Source organism: Bicyclus anynana, chromosome Z, assembly GCF_947172395.1.
Source record: "Bicyclus anynana chromosome Z, ilBicAnyn1.1, whole genome shotgun sequence".
In the NCBI taxonomy this organism is placed as follows: domain Eukaryota; kingdom Metazoa; phylum Arthropoda; class Insecta; order Lepidoptera; family Nymphalidae; genus Bicyclus; species Bicyclus anynana.
Window position 1 is genome coordinate 2,966,508 of NC_069110.1, and position 22,107 is coordinate 2,988,614.

Here is a 22,107-nt window from a genome sequence, read left to right on the forward strand (position 1 = left end):
AAAGGTACGATATTGGTATATCATGTGGGAATCGAACACGAGACCTCTTGGTGAATCTGTCCTTAACTGTGGGACTATAGAGGCTTTAATTATGCGCCTGTTGCACTTGTGCGCTAATATGCATTCGACTCACTAGAAACTATCTATTTTTTGTCGGCTACGTGGCGCAGTGGATTTACAAGCCGGAGGTCCTAGGTACGATCCCCGGCTGGGCCGATTGAGGTTTTCTTAATTAGTGCAGGTCTGGCTGGTGGGAGGCTTCGGCTGTGGCTTACCACCACCCTACCGGTTAAGACGTACCGGCAAGCGATTTAACGTTCCGTTACCTACGATGTGGTGTAGAAACCGAAAGGGGTGTGGATTTTCATCCTCCTCCTAACAAGTTGGGTACCTACCCCGCTTCCATATTAGACTGCATCGTCACTCACCATCAAGTGAGATTGTAGTCAAGGGCTAAGTTTTAAAAATAAAAAAAAAATTGCAAAGCCACTGTGTCCTTTCTGAGCCTCGTTGGACCAGTAATTAGCATATGTGGTTTTGGAACACGAGGTCCTGGTATCGAATCCTGGGTCGGGCTATGAGTTTTTCTGTCTTCTAAGTAATTTTGAGTTATCTAGAATTGAGAAGTTGGTGGTGTCACACCCCGTGCCTCGGAGAGCACTTTAGTCGTCGGTCCCAGTCAATAGCATTAACATCTGATAGTGGTCGTCAATGAATTTAACATTATCTCCCTAAGCCTTCATACCCGCTTTAGAGCAACATGGTGGATCTAAGCTCCATATCCTATCTATACCTACTAATATTATAAAGCTAAAGTTTTGTTTGTTTGAACGCGCTAATCTCAGGAACTACTGATCCGATTTCAAAAATTCTTTCAGTGTTAGATAGCCCACTTATCGAGAAAAGCTATAGGCTATATTTTATGCCCTTATTAATACGGGGACGGGAACCACGCGGGTGAAATCGCGCGGCGTCTACAGTAATATTATAAAGAGGTAAAGCTTGTGGTATTGTAGGGGGTAGTTTCAGGATCTACTGAACCGATTTTGAAAATTATTTTACCACTAGAAAGCCGCATTTTTTGTGATGATACTCACAAATAGAGCTCTTTCTATGCTTTATTTTACCCTCGTATTCTCACGGCAACGGGAGCTACGCGGGTGAAACCGCGGGCTATCGGCTAGTCTCTCATAAAGAGGAAGGTCCGGCCCACTACAGCCGTTAAAATAGGCTGATAATGTTTGATGAAGAGTGAATTGGCAATCTAGACTTAGACGATCGCGCTCAAAACTAGACCTCATAATTTAAATTAACATCCTGTATAGGCCAGACCTTCTTCATTTTATAAAAGCTGTAGGTAATCATCACTATCAACCCAGATTCGGCTCACTGCTGAGCTCGAGTCTCCTCTCAAAATGAGAAGGGTTATGCCAATGGTCCACTGCGCTGGCCCAATGCGGATTGGCAAACTTCACACAATTGAAAATGTGCAAGTGCATGTCCCGGACCGGATTCGAACTCACATCCTCCGGAATCGGAGGCACAGGTCATATCCACTGGGCTATCAAGGCTCAAAAGCTGTAAGGCGGCATAGAAACTATCAGAGAAAAGCTTTCAAAAGTTTTCAACAGCAGCTGGTTACTGCCGACGACAGCTGTCTACGGCAGTCTACTGTAGTTGCCGACTGCCGCCGAGACTTCATTTACACGAGCAGTATGTTTTCAACAGCAGCTGGTTACTGCCGACGACAGCTGTCTACGGCAGTCTACTGTAGTTGCCGACTGCCGCCGAGACTTCATTTACACGAGCAGCATGTTTCCAACAGCAGCTGGTTACTGCCGACGACAGCTGTCTACGGCAGTCTACTGTAGTTGCCGACTGCCGCCGAGACTTCATTTACACGAGCAGCATGTTTCCAACGGCAGCTGGTTACTGCCGACGACTGCTGTCTACGGCAGTCTACTGTAGTTGCCGACTGCCGCCGAGACTTCATTTACACGAGCAGCATGTTTCCAACGGCAGCTGGTTACTGCCGACGACAGCTGTCTACGGCAGTCTACTGTAGTTGCCGACTGCCGCCGAGACTTCATTTACACGAGCAGCATGTTTCCAACGGCAGCTGGTTACTGCCGACGACTGCTGTCTACGGCAGTCTACTGTAGTTGCCGACTGCCGCCGAGACTTCATTTACACGAGCAGCATGTTTCCAACGGCAGCTGGTTACTGCCGACGACTGCTGTCTACGGTAGTCTACTGTAGTTGCCGACTGCCGCCGAGACTTCATTTACACGAGCAGTATGTTTTCAACAGTAGCTGGTTACTGCCGACGACAGCTGTCTACGGCAGTCTACTGTAGTTACCGACTGCCGCCGAGACTTCATTTACACGAGCAGTATGTTTTCAACAGCAGCTGGTTACTGCCGACGACAGCTGTCTACGGCAGTCTACTGTAGTTGCCGACTGCCGCCGAGACTTCATTTACACGAGCAGCATGTTTCCAACGGCAGCTGGTTACTGCCGACGACTGCTGTCTACGGCAGTCTACTGTAGTTGCCGACTGCCGCCGAGACTTCATTTACACGAGCAGCATGTTTCCAACGGCAGCTGGTTACTGCCGACGACTGCTGTCTACGGCAGTCTACTGTAGTTGCCGACTGCCGCCGAGACTTCATTTACACGAGCAGCATGTTTCCAACGGCAGCTGGTTACTGCCGACGACTGCTGTCTACGGCAGTCTACTGTAGTTGCCGACTGCCGCCGAGACTTCATTTACACGAGCAGCATGTTTCCAACGGCAGCTGGTTACTGCCGACGACTGCTGTCTACGGCAGTCTACTGTAGTTGCCAACTGCCGCCGAGACTTCATTTACACGAGCAGTATGTTTTTAACGGCAGCTGGTTACTGCCGACGACTGCTGTCTACGGCAGTCTACTGGTCTACTGTAGTTGCCGACTGCCGCCGAGACTTCATTTACACGAGCAGCATGTTTCCAACGGCAGCTGGTACTGCCGACGACTGCTGTCTACGGCAGTCTACTGTAGTTGACGACTGCCGCCGAGACTTCATTTACACGAGCAGCATGTTTCCAACGGCAGCTGGTACTGCCGACGACTGCTGTCTACGGCAGTCTACTGTAGTTTCCGACTGCCGCCGAGACTTCATTTACACGAGCAGCATGTTTCCAACGTCAGCTGGTTGCTGCTGACGACTGCTGTCTACGGCAGTCCACCGTAGTTGCCAACTGCCGCCAAGACTTCTTTTACACGAGCAGTATGTTTCCAACGGCAGCTGGTTACTGCTGCCGGCGACTGCCGCCGAGACGTCACCGACTGCAGTCGACCACCCACCAGGTGGACTGACTGGCGAGCCGCAGGAATTCGCTGGATGCAGGCAGCTCAGGATCGTGATGTTTGGAAGTCCCTACAAAAGGCATATGTCCTGCAGTGGACGTCCATCGGCTGATATGATGATGTTGATGATTTGTGGAACTTTGTCCATGGTTGCTTTGTAAGATAGCGAGTTTCAAAGGGAGTTTTGCGGGACAATCGTAAGAATAACATTGTATTTTATTTAACTAGTAGATGCCACGCGGTTTCACTTGTGTTGTTCTCGTTCCCGTAGGAACACGGGGATAAATTAAAACTTATTTCACTCGGGGATAGTGTATACCTTCGGTAGCTTCCCAACAGTGAACGAAGTTGCCAAGGCGTTCGTAACACTCCCGATGGTCCGCGCGGGCCGGCGATGCGATGAATGAAAAACCCAGGACTGATGCACCTCACTTCCCCGCACGCAGGATTTCACACCCGCGCAGTCTTTCCCCCTGTCGCCCGCATATCATGGAATTGTCGTCAACGAACTTGCCAGACTATAATTAGGTTTCCAAAATAAAACAAATGATCTAGTAACTAATTATTTATTTATATCCTGACATTATCAGTTTAAAATAACTTTAAACAATTATTTAAGACTTATTGATTCTAATATGTAACTAAAAAAATGTAGAATATCGATAGAACTTAATGACGATATTTACACCTAGGTAGGTACAATATAATCACTATGTTTAAGACTCGTCTCCGTTTCAAAAATATAATAGTATACCTACCTAATATAAAATATTGACGAATAGATTAAAGTGTGCTTAGTTTTAAGGCGTATTGTTATTGCAGTAGTTCGGTAAGAAAAGTGAATAATAAATTTATTTTGTTACTGTAAGCAGGTGGACTGACGACATCAAGCGAGTCGCAGGAATTCGCTGGATGCAGGCGGCTCAAGATCGTGATGTTTGGATAAGGTTGCCAACCGTACTATAATATATAGTATTGTACTTTATTCCAATTCTGCGTACTATATACTGTTGAACAAATATATAGTACGCAATAATACTATGTTTTCTACAACTTTACAATATTATTTTATATTATCTTTTATTTTGAAACTTTTCAATCATCGAATCCAAATTTATCGATCTACAAAAAAGAAAAAAAAAAAATGTGAAAAACGCGAAAAAGCATATTATTATATCTCTAAATTACTTATACAAAAACTCTTGAAACATATAATATAATAGCAATAAGTCAAAATAAATATTTTAAAACTTTCTCGCTTGTTTCGTAAAATAGGTACTATATTTTCTTTAAGTGTACTATATTTTTGATGGCTAAATCTAAAAAACCCATATTATTCTACAAAAAATGTTGGCAACCCTATAGTTGGGGAAATATAAGTACAAATATGTCCCGCAGTGGACGTCTATCGGCTGATTTGATGATGATGATGATTGTACGCGATCTTTTTTATTATTGTATCATCATCATCTTTAGCAACCCATTTCGGCTCACGGTTGAGCACGAGTGTCCTCTCAGAGTGAGAGGTTAGGCTAATAGTCCGCCACGCTGACCCAATGCGGATTGGCAGACTTAACACACGTAGAGAATTAAGAAAATTCTAAGGTATACAGGTTTCCTCACGATGTTTTTTTTTCTTATAGTATACCTACTTGGTACTTATATTATACTCATACCATATAATTTTCATTCATACATTATACAATAATGAATACCTATATATGAATTTCACATTTTATCATCTCTACAATCAAATACCTAGTACATATAAACAGAATATCGCAAAATAAATTTATTATTCGTTGATTTAAACTAATTTCACAGGTAAAGATTAAAAATACTTATCACCATTAAATTCATTTAAAGTGAGCAATATTTTTTAAAATTAATATTTTTGTCAAAATTCCAAGTCGGGACAAGAATCTTGTATTTGTTTATTAAAAACAAATACAAGCTCGGAATTTTGGAACACACGTTTAAGTGAGAATAGCAGTCCGTTACTTACTTAGACCAAGGTTACTTAATAAAACTTGCTATGGTAGATACAAATTCTTAGGTATTTCCTTTTCTCTGAGGGTTTGATACAATTTGTATAATGTTTAAAAACACATAATACATAATAATTAAATAAATAAAATAAACTAATAATAATTAAGCTTTATCCCCTTTACTAGTAATAATTTTGAATGTTAAGCATTCAAAATTAAGAAGCAAGAATTAAATTACAATAAAAAAAAAAATAATTTCATTTAGCTTTTTAATATTCTGTTAAATCTTGGGAATTGATTCATTTGATGTACATAGATTTAATTTATGAGTTTTAGTAACAAATTATATTTATATTTCTTTTTCCCATAGCAGTTTCCGATTTATTTTTGGGCAATATGTGTGTTGACTATATTTTTAGATGGATAGATGTGAACATATAAATAAATATAGATAATTTAAATGGTGATGTTAAATGACAGTTAAAATAAAGCCAATATACTATCGCTCGTTTAATTTTGCATGTCCATAAAACATTCGCAAAAAGTTGAACTAAATCTATTTACCAAGATGAGAATAAAAAAAACCACAACACTATCAGCGATAAAAATTAAATAGTCTTATTAATAAACTTGTAATCAAGAAAGTTCAGTTCAACCCTGTATATAGTCATGACCTATAAATATATAATAATAAGCTGGAGCTATTATAGCGATCCGTATTAGAAATGAATGAAAAGTGTTTTAAATCAATATAAGTATGTTAAAAAATAGCCAAACTAAAATAAAAAATAATGGTTAATAATAAATTGGCCAGGAAATAGGCAATATATTTATTAACGTATTTGATGTAAAACACTTTTCATCCAATAAACAGATGGGTGAAGAACGTTTCTCTAGCTTGGCAAATTCGTTCGTAACACTCCCATTGGACCGCGCGGGCCGGGAGTGGGTTAGCGTCCTTCCTCCCGTCGCCCGCATATCATGGTAGTGTCATCAACGAACTTGCCAAGCTATAATACGGATCATTATAATATGGGGCATCGTACAACTGAATTGCAGAGTTTTAGGTAACTCTACACTGGGTGGACCGACGATATTTAACTGATTACAGAAAAGCCGCTGAATGCAGGCGGCTTGAGAACTTTTGAAATATTCCACAGACCCACAACTTACGTGTGTTCATCAGAAGACATAAGTTAAAAGGATAATGACGAAGTTTCTTATTTTTCTATTAAGATATTAAGACAATTCATTAGGCACGTAAGCATAGTTATGTTAGACTTGTATTATGAGCACTTAGATTATTTCTATTAAAAACATATTATACTTAATAACTTAAACAGTAGAACCACTTTAATTCGAACTTCGATAAGTAGCAAAAAATACTTGTTCATTTCCCCTTTAAGTCTCATAACTTTAATTAGGTACTCGAAAAATGTAACCCTCTTGGAGATAAACTTTTTAGAAAGACTTTTTACATAATTTCTTGAATAACTTGAAAACTATACGTCTTACGTATACGTATTTACGTCCAATATTCCTTAGTGCCTGAAGACGAAAGTCTTCGAACAGTGTGTTGCCAATGATGACATACGGATTCGAGAGCTGACTATGGACCTTATTAGAAGGCTCAAATACACTCAGCGAAAGGAAAGAGCGAGTTATGTTTGGAATTTCTCGTAGGATCGAATAAGAAATGGGGAGATCCGCAGACGAACCAAAGTCACAGATATAGCTCAGCGAGTCGCAAAGCTGGAGTAGCAATGGGCAGGCCACAGGGTGTTGGAGTCCCAAGGTGCTGAAATGGCGACCCCGCTCGGGAAAGCGTAGTGTTGGTCGACCCCTGTCTAGGTGGATCGAGGACATCGCGCAGGTTGCAGGGAGCCGATGGATGCTGGAGATCGTTTTGTTTGGAAGTCTAAGCAAGAGACCTAATGTCCAGCAGTGGACGTCCATCAGCTTTCAATCATGATGATGATGAACTCGAATTGTTGGGCATCTCCCTAGAAGTTTGAGGTATAGAGGTTCTATAATAAATCCAGATAGATTACATTCAACGTCGATTATCACAAAAAATTCCAGTTGTGTGGCATCTATCATTAATAATAATAATTATTATTATTCTTACTTTATAATTAAAATCACAATAGATAGCAGCACATGCACAGATAGTTAAAAAGTAGAATACGTAACGGCAGTCACTTGATGCGCACTACATCTACATATTAAAGTAATTGTACCCTTATAAAATTTTAAAAACTAGCGGACGCCCGCGACTTCGTCCACGTGAAAGTCGATGTAAATTTCAACTACCCCTTCCCTATCCCTACTCTACCCTACCCCTACCTTCCCCATTAAGGCTGTACACGCGACAGAAGCTTAAGAAATTAAGTAACTTCTCCCGTTTTCCCAACATTTCCCTTCACTGCTCAGCTCCTATTGATCGTAGCGTGAAGAAAGCGTGATGTATCTATAACCTACCCAGGAGTATGAAGAACAACTGTACCAAGTTTCGTTAAAATCCGTCGAGTTTAACGAAATCCGAGCGAGACAGACAGACAAAAATTTTACTGATTACACTTTTGGCTTCAGTATCGATCACTAATCACCCCCTGATAGTTATTTTGGAAATATATTTCATGTACACAATTGCCCTGTCTATAGATTTTCTATAAGTATAGATAATCGTGAACCATGTTGGAAGAATGAATTATTATTTGTTATAAGTATAGTATAGTATAAAATTCACAAATTCAAATTTTAAAAAGGTTAAACTATTCTACATTAACTATTTATTTTACTATATACGGAACCATAAGGAATATAGAAATATAACACTTAAAACTATGCGAACTTTTTTTTCACAAACTAAATACACCAAACATGAAATAAAATTCTAAAATTACTACTTACTTAATTACTTAATGATATAGTATATAACTTAAACCGAGTGACAAGAGACAACGAGATATGTTTGTCCAAATATAAATATCGTACTATTCTTCAATGAGGACGAATGTGTTCCTAGACATGGCACAAGGTCCTTCTCTTTAATTTCCTTTCTTCTCTAAATTATCCGTTTATTCCTAGAAAACGGAAGTTCCACATAAAGGCAGGCGCGGAACTATCAGAATAACACAGTATTACAGCCGGAGTACCCCAAGGGAGTTTCCTATCACCAATTAATTACCACAGTTACCATGTCCTCTGTGGCGTGCACTTCATAAATGCATACCCTGACGATTCATTAAGTACCTGTATTGAAGGAGGAATTCTCCATTTTGTACAATTTGTAGGTACCTATAATGCATACCCTAGTTAAAAATCTTGTGCACGCCACTGCATGTCCTGACATAGCAGACTGTAAAACCAAGTATGTTGAGATGACAACTATAGCTTGGCAACTTCGTTCATAACACTGCCGATGTTGCGCGCGGGGCGGGGGCTTTGTAGCGATGAATGAAAACCCACGACTGACGCATGTCACTTCCCCGCACGCACTATTACACACCCGCGCACTCTTTCCGCCCGTCACTCGAATATCATAGGAGTGTAATCAACGAAGTTGTCAGACTTTAATAACAATTAGCATGTGACGGGCGTTTTTAACCAACTTCAAAAAAGGAAGAGGATATCGATTCGTCGGATTGTTTTCTTTTTTTCATTATGATATAATCTAATTTGGTCTGTTTGCAGTGGTCATAAGATGACAAAGCAAGCGTGATTGCTTATATGTATAAAGTGAGGAAGCAATATTGGCCAAAGCGCCTGTCAAACTCTTGTCTATGTGTTTTAACCACATATGCCAAACGGACTTCCCGTAATACTCGTCTTTAAACAAATTAAAATATAAAAAAAACAAATTACACAAATTAAAAAATAAAATTAAGTTTTAAACATTAAAATAAAATTAAGTTTTAAACTTAAATTAAATTGTGGGTTGAAAATTTTCACGCGTTCACTTCCTCGGTGCTTCCATCGAACTCGAGTTTCACTTCACCAGTCAAACCTTCCACATCCACTTCGTTTTCCGTTGCATTTAGCATGTTCAATGTCACCTATGGACACACATATACTTTAATTAATGTATATTAGATACAATCATTATTTTTACTATTCAGTGTTATCCAAAATTGTAGATAATTTCAAAATTAAACATAATTACAAAAATTACGACACCGACGGAAACCGATGCTTCTCTGGCACATGAGGCCTAATTTTCGGGCTTCGCGTTTCTTGTGACAAATTGACATACCGTCGACCAATAGCAGAGGAGTTGAAATATCGCTCTATTTTCGTCCCAATGAAACGAAAAAAGAGAATTGCTCTCAAATCCGCGTTGCTTTCGAGTTCACGATACTTTCGAGTCCGCCGCTACTGCTCAACATTTGTCTTTCTTCCATCTCGAAATATGTCGCATCTTGAGACTACTGAGAGTCTTTACTACTTGTCCACGGCCATTATTTTTGGTTTAAACCAGCCTTGACGACTGCGATGTCAGTATGAATATACCGAGTTAATACAAAATGTTGCTCTTCAATTGAAAAACGTCATCTTGTTCATAATTTGGTAACTACATTTATGTTGAGTTGATAGTTGCAATCGACTCTAAATTTCTGTTGACTAGTTGATTCTCGCACTCGATTCTACAATTTTGTTGATTAGTTGATACTCGCACTCGATTCTACATTTCTGTATACTAGTTGATACTCACACTCGATTCTACATTTCTGTTGACTAGTTGATACACGCACTCGATTCTACATTTCTGTCGACTAGTTGAGACTCGCACTTTATTCTACATTTCTGTATACTAGTTGATACCCATACGCGATTCTACATTTCTGTTGACTAGTTGATACCCGTCCTCGATTCCCGTCGTTGCCGCAACTTTTGATATTAGGTTCATAAATAAACTTTAGAAAGTAATCTATCTAAACTAATTCCACAAATATGCTAAAGCCAAAGATTTGTAAGAATCAACATTACTAATGAGAATTGTTCAGCAATTTAGTTGCAGCGAAATCTATTGTTCAAACTGTATTTCTACGTATATTTTTGTTTATACATACATAAGAAACAGAGTGTCCTGTAAATAATAGATAAAACGCAAATGGGAGATACACCACTAAAATATTTAAATTATTTTGAAAAAATCGTAAGACTGACTCCACATAGTAAAATTTGAAAAATTGGTCACCTTACGAATCTTTTCAAAACTAATAATCACTAATAATCTTCTATAATATAAAAATGAATCGCAAAATGTGTTGGTAAGCGCATAACTCAACAAAGCCTGGACCAATTTGGCCAATTCTATTTTTAAAATGTTAATTGAAGTTCTAGGATGGTTTTTACGGCGAGAAAAATTTAAAAAGACTAAAAAAAAATTATACTCCCATACAAACGATTCGTAATAATTTGAACTTTAATATGTATAGGGTAGAGGTAGGGTAGGAGTACGGTAGGGGTATGCTAGGGGTAGGGTAGGAGTAAGGTAGGAGTAGGGTAAGGGTAGGGTGGGGATAGGATAGGGGTAGAGTAGGGGTAGGGTAGGTGTAGGATTGGAGTAGGGTAGGTAAGGGTATGGAAGAAGTGCACAAAAGTCAAAGCGAAGCTTGACCGGTAAATAATAGTTTTAGATAATAATATGGTATATCTCCCACTGGCGTTTGATCCATTTATTACGGGATATCCTGTATAATATACGAGTACATTATATATGTATATGTAAAAACAAAATGTATATTATACATAGATACATAGTTTAAAATTTAACTCCTTTATAATAATTATATAAATATGAATGCATGCAGAATATTAATGAAAGCAGAGTGCAAGACAAAGCTCAAAGTAAAATAAATTCAAACTTCACTAACTGAAATAAAAAAATAAAATAAAAAGGACATCACAAAAAATTGGCAAAAAAAAAAGAAACAAATCCAGTGATCAATTTGCGTTTAGTTAGTGAAGATTTGAACCTCGGCGTTAGTTCTTATCACTCCTTGGATGATGTTGAGTGGCGCAACTACCTGGGTAGCTGGTTTCCCGACCCTGGGCGCGATGCTGCTTACCTGCCTCACAGGTATACCTGCGTCTTCGAATGCCTTCTTCTTTAATGTTGTGCGGATTTGGGAACTGGAATTTATAGCCATTATAAATTTATTTGTGAATGCACATTTAAGGCAACATTAAAGCAACCATTCGTCAGCGCATCCGCCGTTATTTAGGATATATCACACATAGTAACGATACCTCAGAAAAAAAATATTGTGTAAAAAAATATTGTTCAGATCTCCAACCCGATGCTGGGATCCACCCAAAGAAACAGGAGCCCGCACCTTTTATAGTGCCGTCCAAATGCCAGCGACCGTAAATAACGTTAGATTAGATGGTTTGATCACAATTTCTATTGTGAACGGAAGAAGTCAACATGATACAGGGAACTCCTGAAGAGCCGCTACATCAAAAAGAAGACTGTTAGTTCTATTTCGAAGTTAATGTTAACAACTAAGGTGCAAAAACGAAACCTATGTGGTAACAACAAACACTAAAGTCTGTGTTATCCGATTCTTAAAACTTGTTTATCTTTAAACAAGAATGAAAAGACATCTTTCAAACAAGCACATCCCATCTTAGACCTAAATATGGTCACTTACTATATACTGAAATATGCTCAAACGTGAGCATATCTAGAAAAATCAAATATGAGTTTTTAAATTACAACCTAGCACATAGGACCATTTTCTTAAGGCCATGTTCAAGTAAAACGCGCAGACTATATTCAGCTAATAGTATAACATATTACAGATTATAATATGAATTATCTTTTCTGTTGTGTAAATTAGTACTCACAAATTATTGTCCACTTTGAAGCTGCTAAAAAGTACTTTATAAAATTAAAACAATCATTATAAATTCTCCTGAATTGTTCCCAATAGTATGGGAACATGAGGATAAATTATAGCTTGTATTACTTACTCCCTGATATTGTAGCTTTCCAGTGAAAGAATTTTAAAATTGAGTCAGAAGTTTTAGAGGCTGTTCAAGTCGAACAAAACAATAATCATATCTTTACTCTTTGTATCATTCATAGAGACAAAATTTGTGAAAGATATTTTTATTAAAGTAATAAAATTGTGTTCAAAGAACAATCCATCTGATATTATATGGAAAATATTCCTCTGTAATAGAGCAATTCTTGACAGGCCATTCCAGCACTTTGGAATCTCAACATCCACTGACTCTAAGAACAATGCGCCCTGCCCTCATTAGCATTGCAACTCGTTAAGCTATGACGGTGATTTTGGTTCTTGGAGGCACAGAGTAAGCGACCAAGAACATACTATCTATTTAAAAAGAGGGAATACTCACACTGTCCTACTCTTTATGTGGTGGCTAAGTTTGTTAAGATCTACAGCAAAACGATGCACACAAGTCCTGAGCACGTCAAGCTCTTCTTCACTCCATTTAAATCTGGAAAAAAAATTAAGTATGTCAGAGTTAAAGCACCACTGAAGATTACTGTTTATGAACAATTGTGTCAAAATACGTAATATAAATGTCTGGTTCTTTCTCTGATCATTTCATGTCTGACTTTATCGATCTTTTTCAATTTCAGCATGCTGCGTTCCATTGCCCTTTGACATGACCTTACTTTGCCTTTGGCTTTGTTATGAAACGCCTATGTTTGGCAGGCATATGTTAGGCATGGTAATAGACAGGTGTTCATTACAATTTTTTGTGTTTTGAATTATAGTTGCCTTTAAAAATATTCTAAGAAATAATTCAGTAAAAATTCTCAGCCCAGACTTGGGAAGCTGGTGGTGTTACACCTATGTGGCTTGGAGAACACATTACATCTGATAATAATTGTCAAAGAATTCAACATTATCACACTAAGTGAGTTCACTGACTTTCATTTGAATGGAGTTTTCAGAACCTGCCCATCAAATATTAAACATAGTTTGAACTCTGGTTTGTAAACAAGTGTTTGAGAATGGCGAATGGACAATCTATGAAAAATTTATTTATTATCTATAACATTGCCAACTTGAGAGGAATTTCCCAAACGGTGGGGATTTTTTTGGGAATTGAGATATGTTCTTTCCCCAATTTGAGTTTCTACTTTTGCAACATTGATTTACCATGTTCAACTGACAATTGTTATATATTTTCATTTGGAAATTGAAGCTGGTCGCATCCAGTGGCATAAAACCTCAAAGCAAGGTTTGATTGATTTATATGAGACCATGAATTATTTCTGAGATGAAAAATACACTCTTTTATAATTTTACGGGTCTTTTGCATTTTGGTAGTTAAGATAGAGAAAACTTTTCGAAACTTGTGAGCGTTACAAAAACATAGTCTGCAAATATATCTGTCTGATATATTTGAGGCTATGATATGAGGCTATGACAAATGATGATATATAATGATATAGTTTTTTAATTAATCTAAAGATTTGAGACATTATATTATTAATGTATTAATTGGAAACTGCTTACTCACCCGTTTTGCAATTCATTCTTGGGATGTAACAGCAGTGTCATCTCAGACAGCTTGTTGAATGCTGTGCCTGCCTCCCTGAATATTTCCCCTACCTGAAAAGAAATGGTATGTTTTGTTAGAGTAAGACTTTCCCATCTAGAGTTTGTATCATGTAGAATGGATCGTGTGACAGCTCATTTCAGTCACTTTTTTTTAAATGAATATATTTGAATAGTTTTGAAAGTTTGCTGTGATTCACAATGTATTATGAACTGATACAGGCGACTGTCACCATACCCATGCTATGTCAAAAATACTTTAGCCATTGATATCAAGAAGTGGATCATAATTATGTGACTATGATTAGTTCACTTACATAACTAAAGTAATTTGTATAGAAAAAAAATTACAATGTTTATTATATAATTATGTGTGCATAGTTTATTTTATTATATCAAATGTTTGGATATTCAAGTTATAATTTTTAGCGGACTCCTGCAACTTTTTTTTTTTTTCGTGTTGAGTAAGTGCTGATGGCTCCATGTGGGACTACTACAGCGTCACCGGGGGATTTGGGCGAGCGCGGAAGCATCGCCTGATGAGAGCCTGCAATTTTGTCCGCGTGAAACTCAACATTTCGTGATTAATTTTTATATTATAGATTAATACTTTTATAACTAGAACTGAATTATTTTATCATATTACCATATGTATTATGATAAGTATTGTTCTATTCTAGTCATTCCAGTTATAAAAATTGACAAAGCAATTATTACACAGTTATTGTGACAATTTTTTAGCTCATTTACTCCATGTTAAAATAACTTGAATCCACAGAAACTTGAAAGCATCTACAATTATATATACCTCCGCCTTCACCGCACACATTTAAAATACATAAAACATCCAAAGAAATTTAAATTATTCTAAATTAATGCACTTACTTTAGCCTTCTTACAATTCGTCATATTGAAAGTATATTAAGACTCTCTCACCATAATTCTCAATTCAGTCATACATAAACAACCACAAACCAGCAAAGGTACCAAAGTTTACATTATGAATTACAAAATACAGCAGTAACACAACCAGAAGCAGAGAAGACTAGTACTATGAACTTAATGTGCGATAAATCAATACTTTAACTGTCAGTTACTGCGACAACGAGCTATAGAAACGCGGTAGCCGTGTCTGCGCGAGTTCTGTCAAAACTGAAAATCAATAGTGGTCTATCGAAATCTCTGTGCCGTGCTGAAACGTTCAGATTTCGAAATCCGATTATAACACGTAAAATATATTAAACAGTTCACAACAAACGTATGAAAGTTTACAAGAAACTCTCTAAAGTTCTAAAATCACGCTCAACACTACGATTGCGTATATGTAATGTTTCTCAATTGAGCCTGAATAAGGTACAGAAAGTAAATACAAAAAATAGAGATATTTACTTTTGTAAGAATACTTACTTTGGCAGCCGAATTGTTCATATTCCAAGTGTAGTTTTTACCACATAAATTATCACAATTGTTTTTATTTATAAAATATATTTATTTAGAATGTCAAGAACACGAGGTAAATGGACAGACAGGGAAGAGGGATCTACTAAATAACAAAACCAAAACTTATATTTTAAAGGGATAACAAAAATACCGAATTTTGGAAAACGAAATGCGAACGAAAAATAAAAAATCAAAACCAACAAAAACGACCATAGAGGAAAGGTTTTGACAGGTTAAAGTTGCCGCTTGTCAAAAAGAAAAACCACAGACTAGTAACTATTTTTTAAATTGGCTTCACGGTTTCGGGTCATTTGATTTTTGAGTATATTATATTTTCAACAACGCGACATACAGACAAAGATTAAAGAATGTACAGAATGGCTCTTTTACAAGCAGTGCGGTGAGGCCGGTGAAATTATTAAAAAAAAACGTCTCGCGTCTCCTTGACATCCGCTTAAATAAACTTTTTTCATAATTTCGCATTTTAAGATTTAACACAAACAATAATTACGTAAATTCATATTACACTATTAATTACTTTCAATAAAATACTCTATCGTATTTTTTTAGTTTTTGTAAACATTTTATAAAATATTTAAAAACATAAAACGACATTTTTCGTGAATAATATTGAAAGTTACTGATGTGACGCTTTGTGTCGTACTGACTCGAGAAGTAAAGTTTTTTAATTTATTAGGAATAGCTGCATCACTGCCGTGTTCGGTGCGCTCAATTTGCCTATTATTTTTTAATCTGTGACCACAGACCTTCCATAAAGTTACATGAAAATTAGACATGGTAAAATGATGTTTGTATTTGTACGAACAATTTTCTCCAAAACTAGAAACAGTTTTTCACTGATCACATCTAATAATAATAAAAATTAAGTTCGGTTACTTGGGCACTCAAATGTCCCGCGCCGGGAGGGTTTATTTTTACATAAACTTTTAATAGTGTTTTGTACTTTGACACGTATATCTACGTATCTAAGGTTTTGTATTATATTTTTATGTTAACATTGATGAAAATTAAAAAAAAGGTAAATAAATAAATGAGAGAAAAAAAAATTAAGGTTATTGATGTATGTCACCTATTTTTTGTCTGTCTGACTACCTGTCCGTCCGTATTTTTATTGACCGGGCATCACGCTGAATCTACTGAATGAATTCAAATGAAATTTGTTATTTGGCACGAGGCACGAACAACATGAATACGAAGGAACATGGGATAAGTACTTTTTGTCGCTTTAATAAAATCAGAAGGAGGAGAAACAAGGGTTGAAAGTTTGTATGGATAATTCTTCATTTTTCAAAATCTTCTAATCCTAAATAGTAGATTGTTATACAAGGGGCTAAAAAGACCCATTATATACGAGGTATTTTTAGGGCCCGAGACATAAGGCGAGGGCCGCCTAAATAGAAACCGAGTTTATAATGGGTTTAGCCCCACGTGTTACACTCTGCTTTTCACTACGATTGCGAGAAAATAAAATAGTTTAGTACAATGTTCAATGATTTATTTTAATTAAAAATTAAATGTACAAAGTCTACAATTTTGGATAAATGGGAGATGCTTTTACCCGGTAGCATAATTTCCGACTACTGTGAAGATAAATAACGAGTATGTGAGGTAAACGTGGGAGATAATAGTTTAAAAAACTCCTTTCGTAAGTGAATCCATTCGTTGTTGTTTTCTTCACTTATTAAATTTTTCGTAGGTATCGTAGGTAAGTATTTAAGTATATGCGTCTCGATTTTGTTGGTAACAGATTGAAAATTTCATCCATCTCCAAATTAAGATCACCATTCTCACTAGATGACGACAACAATAACTTATTGTTGAGAAATATGTAAGTTACGGTCACAAATTTACAATGAATTTCTGAAAATATCAAGTGTGTATTATTCACGCCAATTGTTTTTTAAATTCTCGCTTTTTAATTTTATTTTTTCACATGAGAAAAAGGCAAAGTTATTACACCGTAAAGGATGTCCCATGTCTTCAAATCTCGCTCTATTCGCAACTCAATAAAAATTAAATAAAAAAATAAACGCATTCCACAGACAAGAACGCTGCAACAAGTTTTTTTATTTATTTTTCAAAACAATCGGGCCTTACTTAAAATGATTCTATTATCGAATAAAACCTCCTCCGTTTTATAGTAGGCTAGTACTTGGCTAGTACTCGTAACAGACAAGAATTAAAAAAACAAAATTACTTTAGCCCCTAGAGGCTAATATGCTTGTTTAGCCCCGCTGTGGAGTGGTAATATGACAGTGTTTTTGAGCAAGAGTAGTGAAAAATAACTTATTTCAAGATTTCTCAAAATTCTAAAGGGTTAAAAAGCTGTTGAAGTTTCCAGTGTAAATCGTTCATGTTGAGTTATATCCTATTGAAAAATGATTAGTGGACTATTTATTATTTCGTCCCCACAGAGCGAAAAGCAAATATTTCGTAAATCACCGTTTTGAGCAATGATAATTTTATACTAGATCGGTTACCTACATCCCTACAAAATCTCCGCAAACAGTGATCCGAATAATAGGCTACAAAACTGAGCGCACACATGCACAATTTTGTCTTACCATTATTAATTTAGATATACCTTTAAAGTTTTTTACAACACACAACTCGACATTGTACTGAAGCGTCTTTACGTATAGTGCCCAGGGGCACCCAAGCACCACTATTTTGTTTTCGAATTAAACTTTTTTTTAAAGTTGTGTTGAGTTATTTTTGTTTTGTTAACCTTTACATCCATAAAGTTCATTTTATCCGTGTAATTACAGTAAGTGTTACATAACTTACATCTAGGTAACTTCCCAAAATAAAACTATCACAGTTCCAAAAATTTATACCTTCGAAACCTAGTGTACCCACCTAGTTTTCAGACAAAATTTTTGAAATTTACCTTTACTACGACTACAAAGGAATTAGTTAGTTACGCACATTGCTGTGGTAACTTGGAAGTGCTGTTTGTATGTACTTAGTCCGTTTTAACATTGCTCAGCACGCTTAGGTACTAGAGGGCGCTAGGTGATGATTGTACCTGGGCGCTAGGTGATGATTGTACCTGGGCGCTAGGTGATGATTGTACCTGGGCGCTAGGTGATGATTGTACCTGGGCGCTAGGTGATGATTGTACCTGGGCGCTAGGTGATGATTGTACCTGGGCGCTACGTACGCTAGAGACGCCTCTAACATTGTAGACGATATTTAGGTAAGTATTACTTGTATAAATAACGTTCGTTGTTCACCACAACTAACATGGAGATGTGGAAATTTCCTCTTTTGAATTTTCTTGACAGTAAAATGCTCAAGTACTTATGGGACATGTTAAAAACGGAAACTTTAAAGCATTTTTAAAAAAGGTGGGGCCGAAAAACAAACTAAACTACCTACCCATGTGGCTTCGCACTACCTTCAAATCGATCAACAGATAGAAAATAATTAGTGCTCTGTTACACTCACAAACTTTACCTCATTTACTTTAGGTTTATTTTTATTTTTTATGAGTTTATACTCACAAGGTCTCAGCTATGTGGGGAAAATAAAAAACCATGCATCTAATTCACGTCATAATATATTTTACATCGATTTTAAGAAAAACGACCTATCCGTAGATATAGGTACATAAAGAATAAGTCAATAACTTGGTAGGTGTGTACATTTAAAATCACGCGCCGTTTGACTAGAGCTGATAATATAATATTATTTACAAATTACATCAAACATCACAAATTCTATCATTATCATGTATCTAACTTGTACCTAAACTTACATACCTAAGTAACATAATTATCCATTTTCAAATACTTATATACAGCTAGAGATGTCATATCTTAGATTAGTTTTTTATAAGGTACAATACTTACCTATTATATATTTTCGTAGTTTACAAAATAGTATGTATGTTCATAAATAGTTTAGAGATTTTTGTGAGGGCTAAGCCCAGGATCCGTGGAACATTTTTACAATTGATTACTATCAAGTGAATTTTCCGCGAGTAGTTTCATCTTGACGAGACGCTCAATTTTTTTATTTTCGAAAATTCTTGATTCTGAGGGCCAAGTGACACTTTGATACTGTTACTATCGCGTTAACGTAAACGCGAATTTATAAGGAATTGAAACAACGACATCTAGTGGCACAACTGTTTCAATTCCATATAAACTTGCGTTTATGCCAACGCGATAGTAACAGTATGAAAATATTGAAAACTTCCACTAGGCACACTGGTAGCTAATTCGTAATTCACCTCGATAGTGATACAAGTTGGGAGTTTAATAAAAATGTCACAATGTTCTACAAATAGGAACATTATCTCGTTCCGAATTTAGAGAAAAGAAGATAACTTTGTTTCTCCAATGGTTTATAATGTTTCTCCAGTTGTGACTTTACAAACAGGTAAATTCGACATATTAGGTATTCTGTAAAAATAGTGAATTGTTGCCTTTTGTAGGAATTCGTACCTCTAAATTAAAAAAGGAAACCATATAAGATCACTTCGTTTTATATGCTTAGAGGAGAAAGGTATTGAAATACGATACAAAAATACAATTCTCAGTCTACACAATCAAAATATACGGCCGTTTATTTCACATATGAATTAACGTAATCGTGAACCAAAATTAAGAATTAACAGTTTATTCAATTTTAATTTAAAATAAATAGGGAGGGTATAAAGGAATTGAAATCGTGAAATTTGATCTGCAGGCTAATTCACTATCTTTGACGTATGTTAGTTGATTATACGAGTATGTATATCAACTCCAATATAAAATCCGAAATTGGGATTCTAAATGTAAAAATGTCACCCGGTGCATACTGGAGGATATCACACAAATATGATATGAGGTAAATGTCGTTTCATCAATTGATCTGATGTTTATTTTAATAGTTTGGTAATAAACCCCAAAAAATAATGAATAGGTTAGCAGAAGCAATATTATTGTATGGTGAAACGGTACGGAAGCCTCAGAGCGAGAGTAGGTAGCACATGGCTACTTTTTTTTAATTCGCAAATTCAGCAGGCGGAGATTGAAACCATGGTTTGTTTTCTTAAATTTGGAATTTCAACTTTGGCTTACTATGTTCTAATTAATTATACCAAGCCTGTAGTTATTCAGGCGTCAATCCTTTTATAGCTTCTATTCTTTAACGAGTTTAACGATTTCTTTGAAAGTTTGTATTAAGGTGAGGTTTTTCTTTTATTTCATCTGTACCGAAGAAAAAACGATAAAAAAGAAAATAAAAAAGCTGTGTCAAAAAGACAAAAACAAGGGCGCTTTTTTCTTTCCATTGTGATATTTTAAGGTGCTAACTTTGTTCATAACGTTCCTTACGCAAACCTATTGTAATTGTTTTTCAAGTAATCAACGTGACTCTTTTAAAACCTAAAACAAAAGCATTCTGTATTGATTGTTTGTTTACTGTTTGTTGAAAAGAAAAGAATAAGGAAAGTCAGCCTTCAGGAAATATTGCTACAGTTCGTTTCTTCCACCTTTACTAAAGATTGAAAACGTGTCGGAAGCCAAAAACATTACCTATTTGTAATTATGATAGATATTTTTTCTTTTAATGAGCCACTGAGCGATTTTGAAACTAACCTGCATCTCCGGATTTTATATTCATTCGTGTTTTTAATTTAATTTCGTAAATTTCGCTGTGAACTAAAAAGTATTAACAATCGAAACTATATCCCCGATTTTATAACCAAATAGTTTTATTAATTAATCGAAATGGTACTCTCGATTTTGTAAACATTCGTTATTTGAATTTCACTACAGTTAACTAAATAGCTTTATCGATATCATCATCATTTGAGATTTGTAAGAAGAATCCGCAATCCGCATCAGAGTTGTTTGTTAAGTTTGATCGTGATTTTACAAATGTTTGGTAAGCATACTTATTTTTCGTATTATAAGTTGAGGTAATATTTATTTATACATACACAGCCAGTCATGAGTTCTAAATGAACAATATAATATTTAACTAAACACAAGCTGCAATACAATTTAGAAAAAAACAAATGTAGGCCTAGTAGCTAGTGAAATAATAAATTAGATTTTTAAATTTCTATTATTGTCTTTGTTCTATTTTGTATTGCAATCAAATAAATATTATAAACAAATAAAAGACATTTAATATACTGAAATGGGTACATGAAGTTAAGTTAATAAAATTTTTGAATATTTGTAGAAGTCACGGACTACCTAAAGCGTGGTAGAAGTAAACAACATCAAAAAATCTTATTATGTACATTATCAAAGAATCAATATGTGTGCCTAGTGGGAGTTTTTAATATTTTCATACTGTTACTATCGCGTTAACGTAAACGCAAATTTATGAAAATATTGAAAACTCCCACTAGGCACTCTGTTGTCTACTGTCAAACATTTGTCTTTACAGCTTACCAGTACATCCAAAACGAAACAGACTTACAAAAGTAGACAAGGTAAATCTGTAATATTTTATTTTTGAGAAATATCTTTAACATACACAATGGCTAAGCTTATAAGCTATTTAAAATTTTAATATGTCACGTCACAATAAAATAATGCGCATTGAGAAAAATAACCCTGAGGCATACCTATTAATGCTATATACTTCGTGCCACGAAACAAGTCCCACAGACGCGGCGTTAATGTCTTAATGGCGCTCATTATCATGATGGCGGTCTTATTGTCATTTGTGTAAGGCGCTGTCAAATTTAGTTCAGGTTTTAGCCGCGGGACTTCTTTCGTGGCACGGAGTCTACTTGCATTGAAACGAACTCT

General features: G+C 36.1%; 1 protein-coding gene across 4 annotated transcripts; it reads right to left on the reverse strand.

Moving 5' to 3' along the window:
- Positions 1-3,903: 3,903 nt before the first annotated feature.
- Positions 3,904-15,556, reverse strand: LOC112043803 (chromatin complexes subunit BAP18). Of its 4 annotated transcripts, none has more exons than XM_024079392.2 (5): positions 15,296-15,556; positions 13,851-13,942; positions 12,714-12,815; positions 11,321-11,477; positions 3,904-9,397 (listed from the first exon to the last, which is right to left on the reverse strand). In XM_024079392.2, exons 1-5 carry the CDS (start codon positions 15,314-15,316, stop codon positions 9,290-9,292), a joined length of 480 nt encoding a protein of 159 aa, XP_023935160.1. In that variant the 5' UTR covers positions 15,317-15,556; the 3' UTR covers positions 3,904-9,289. The 4 variants fall into 4 exon arrangements, with proteins under 4 accessions (XP_023935160.1, XP_023935159.1, XP_023935163.1 ...); XM_024079391.2 differs by lacking the exon at positions 15,296-15,556 and adding an exon at positions 14,774-15,027; XM_024079395.2 differs by lacking the exon at positions 15,296-15,556 and adding an exon at positions 14,774-15,022 and having other exon boundaries at positions 11,414-11,477.
- Positions 15,557-22,107: the final 6,551 nt, after the last annotated feature.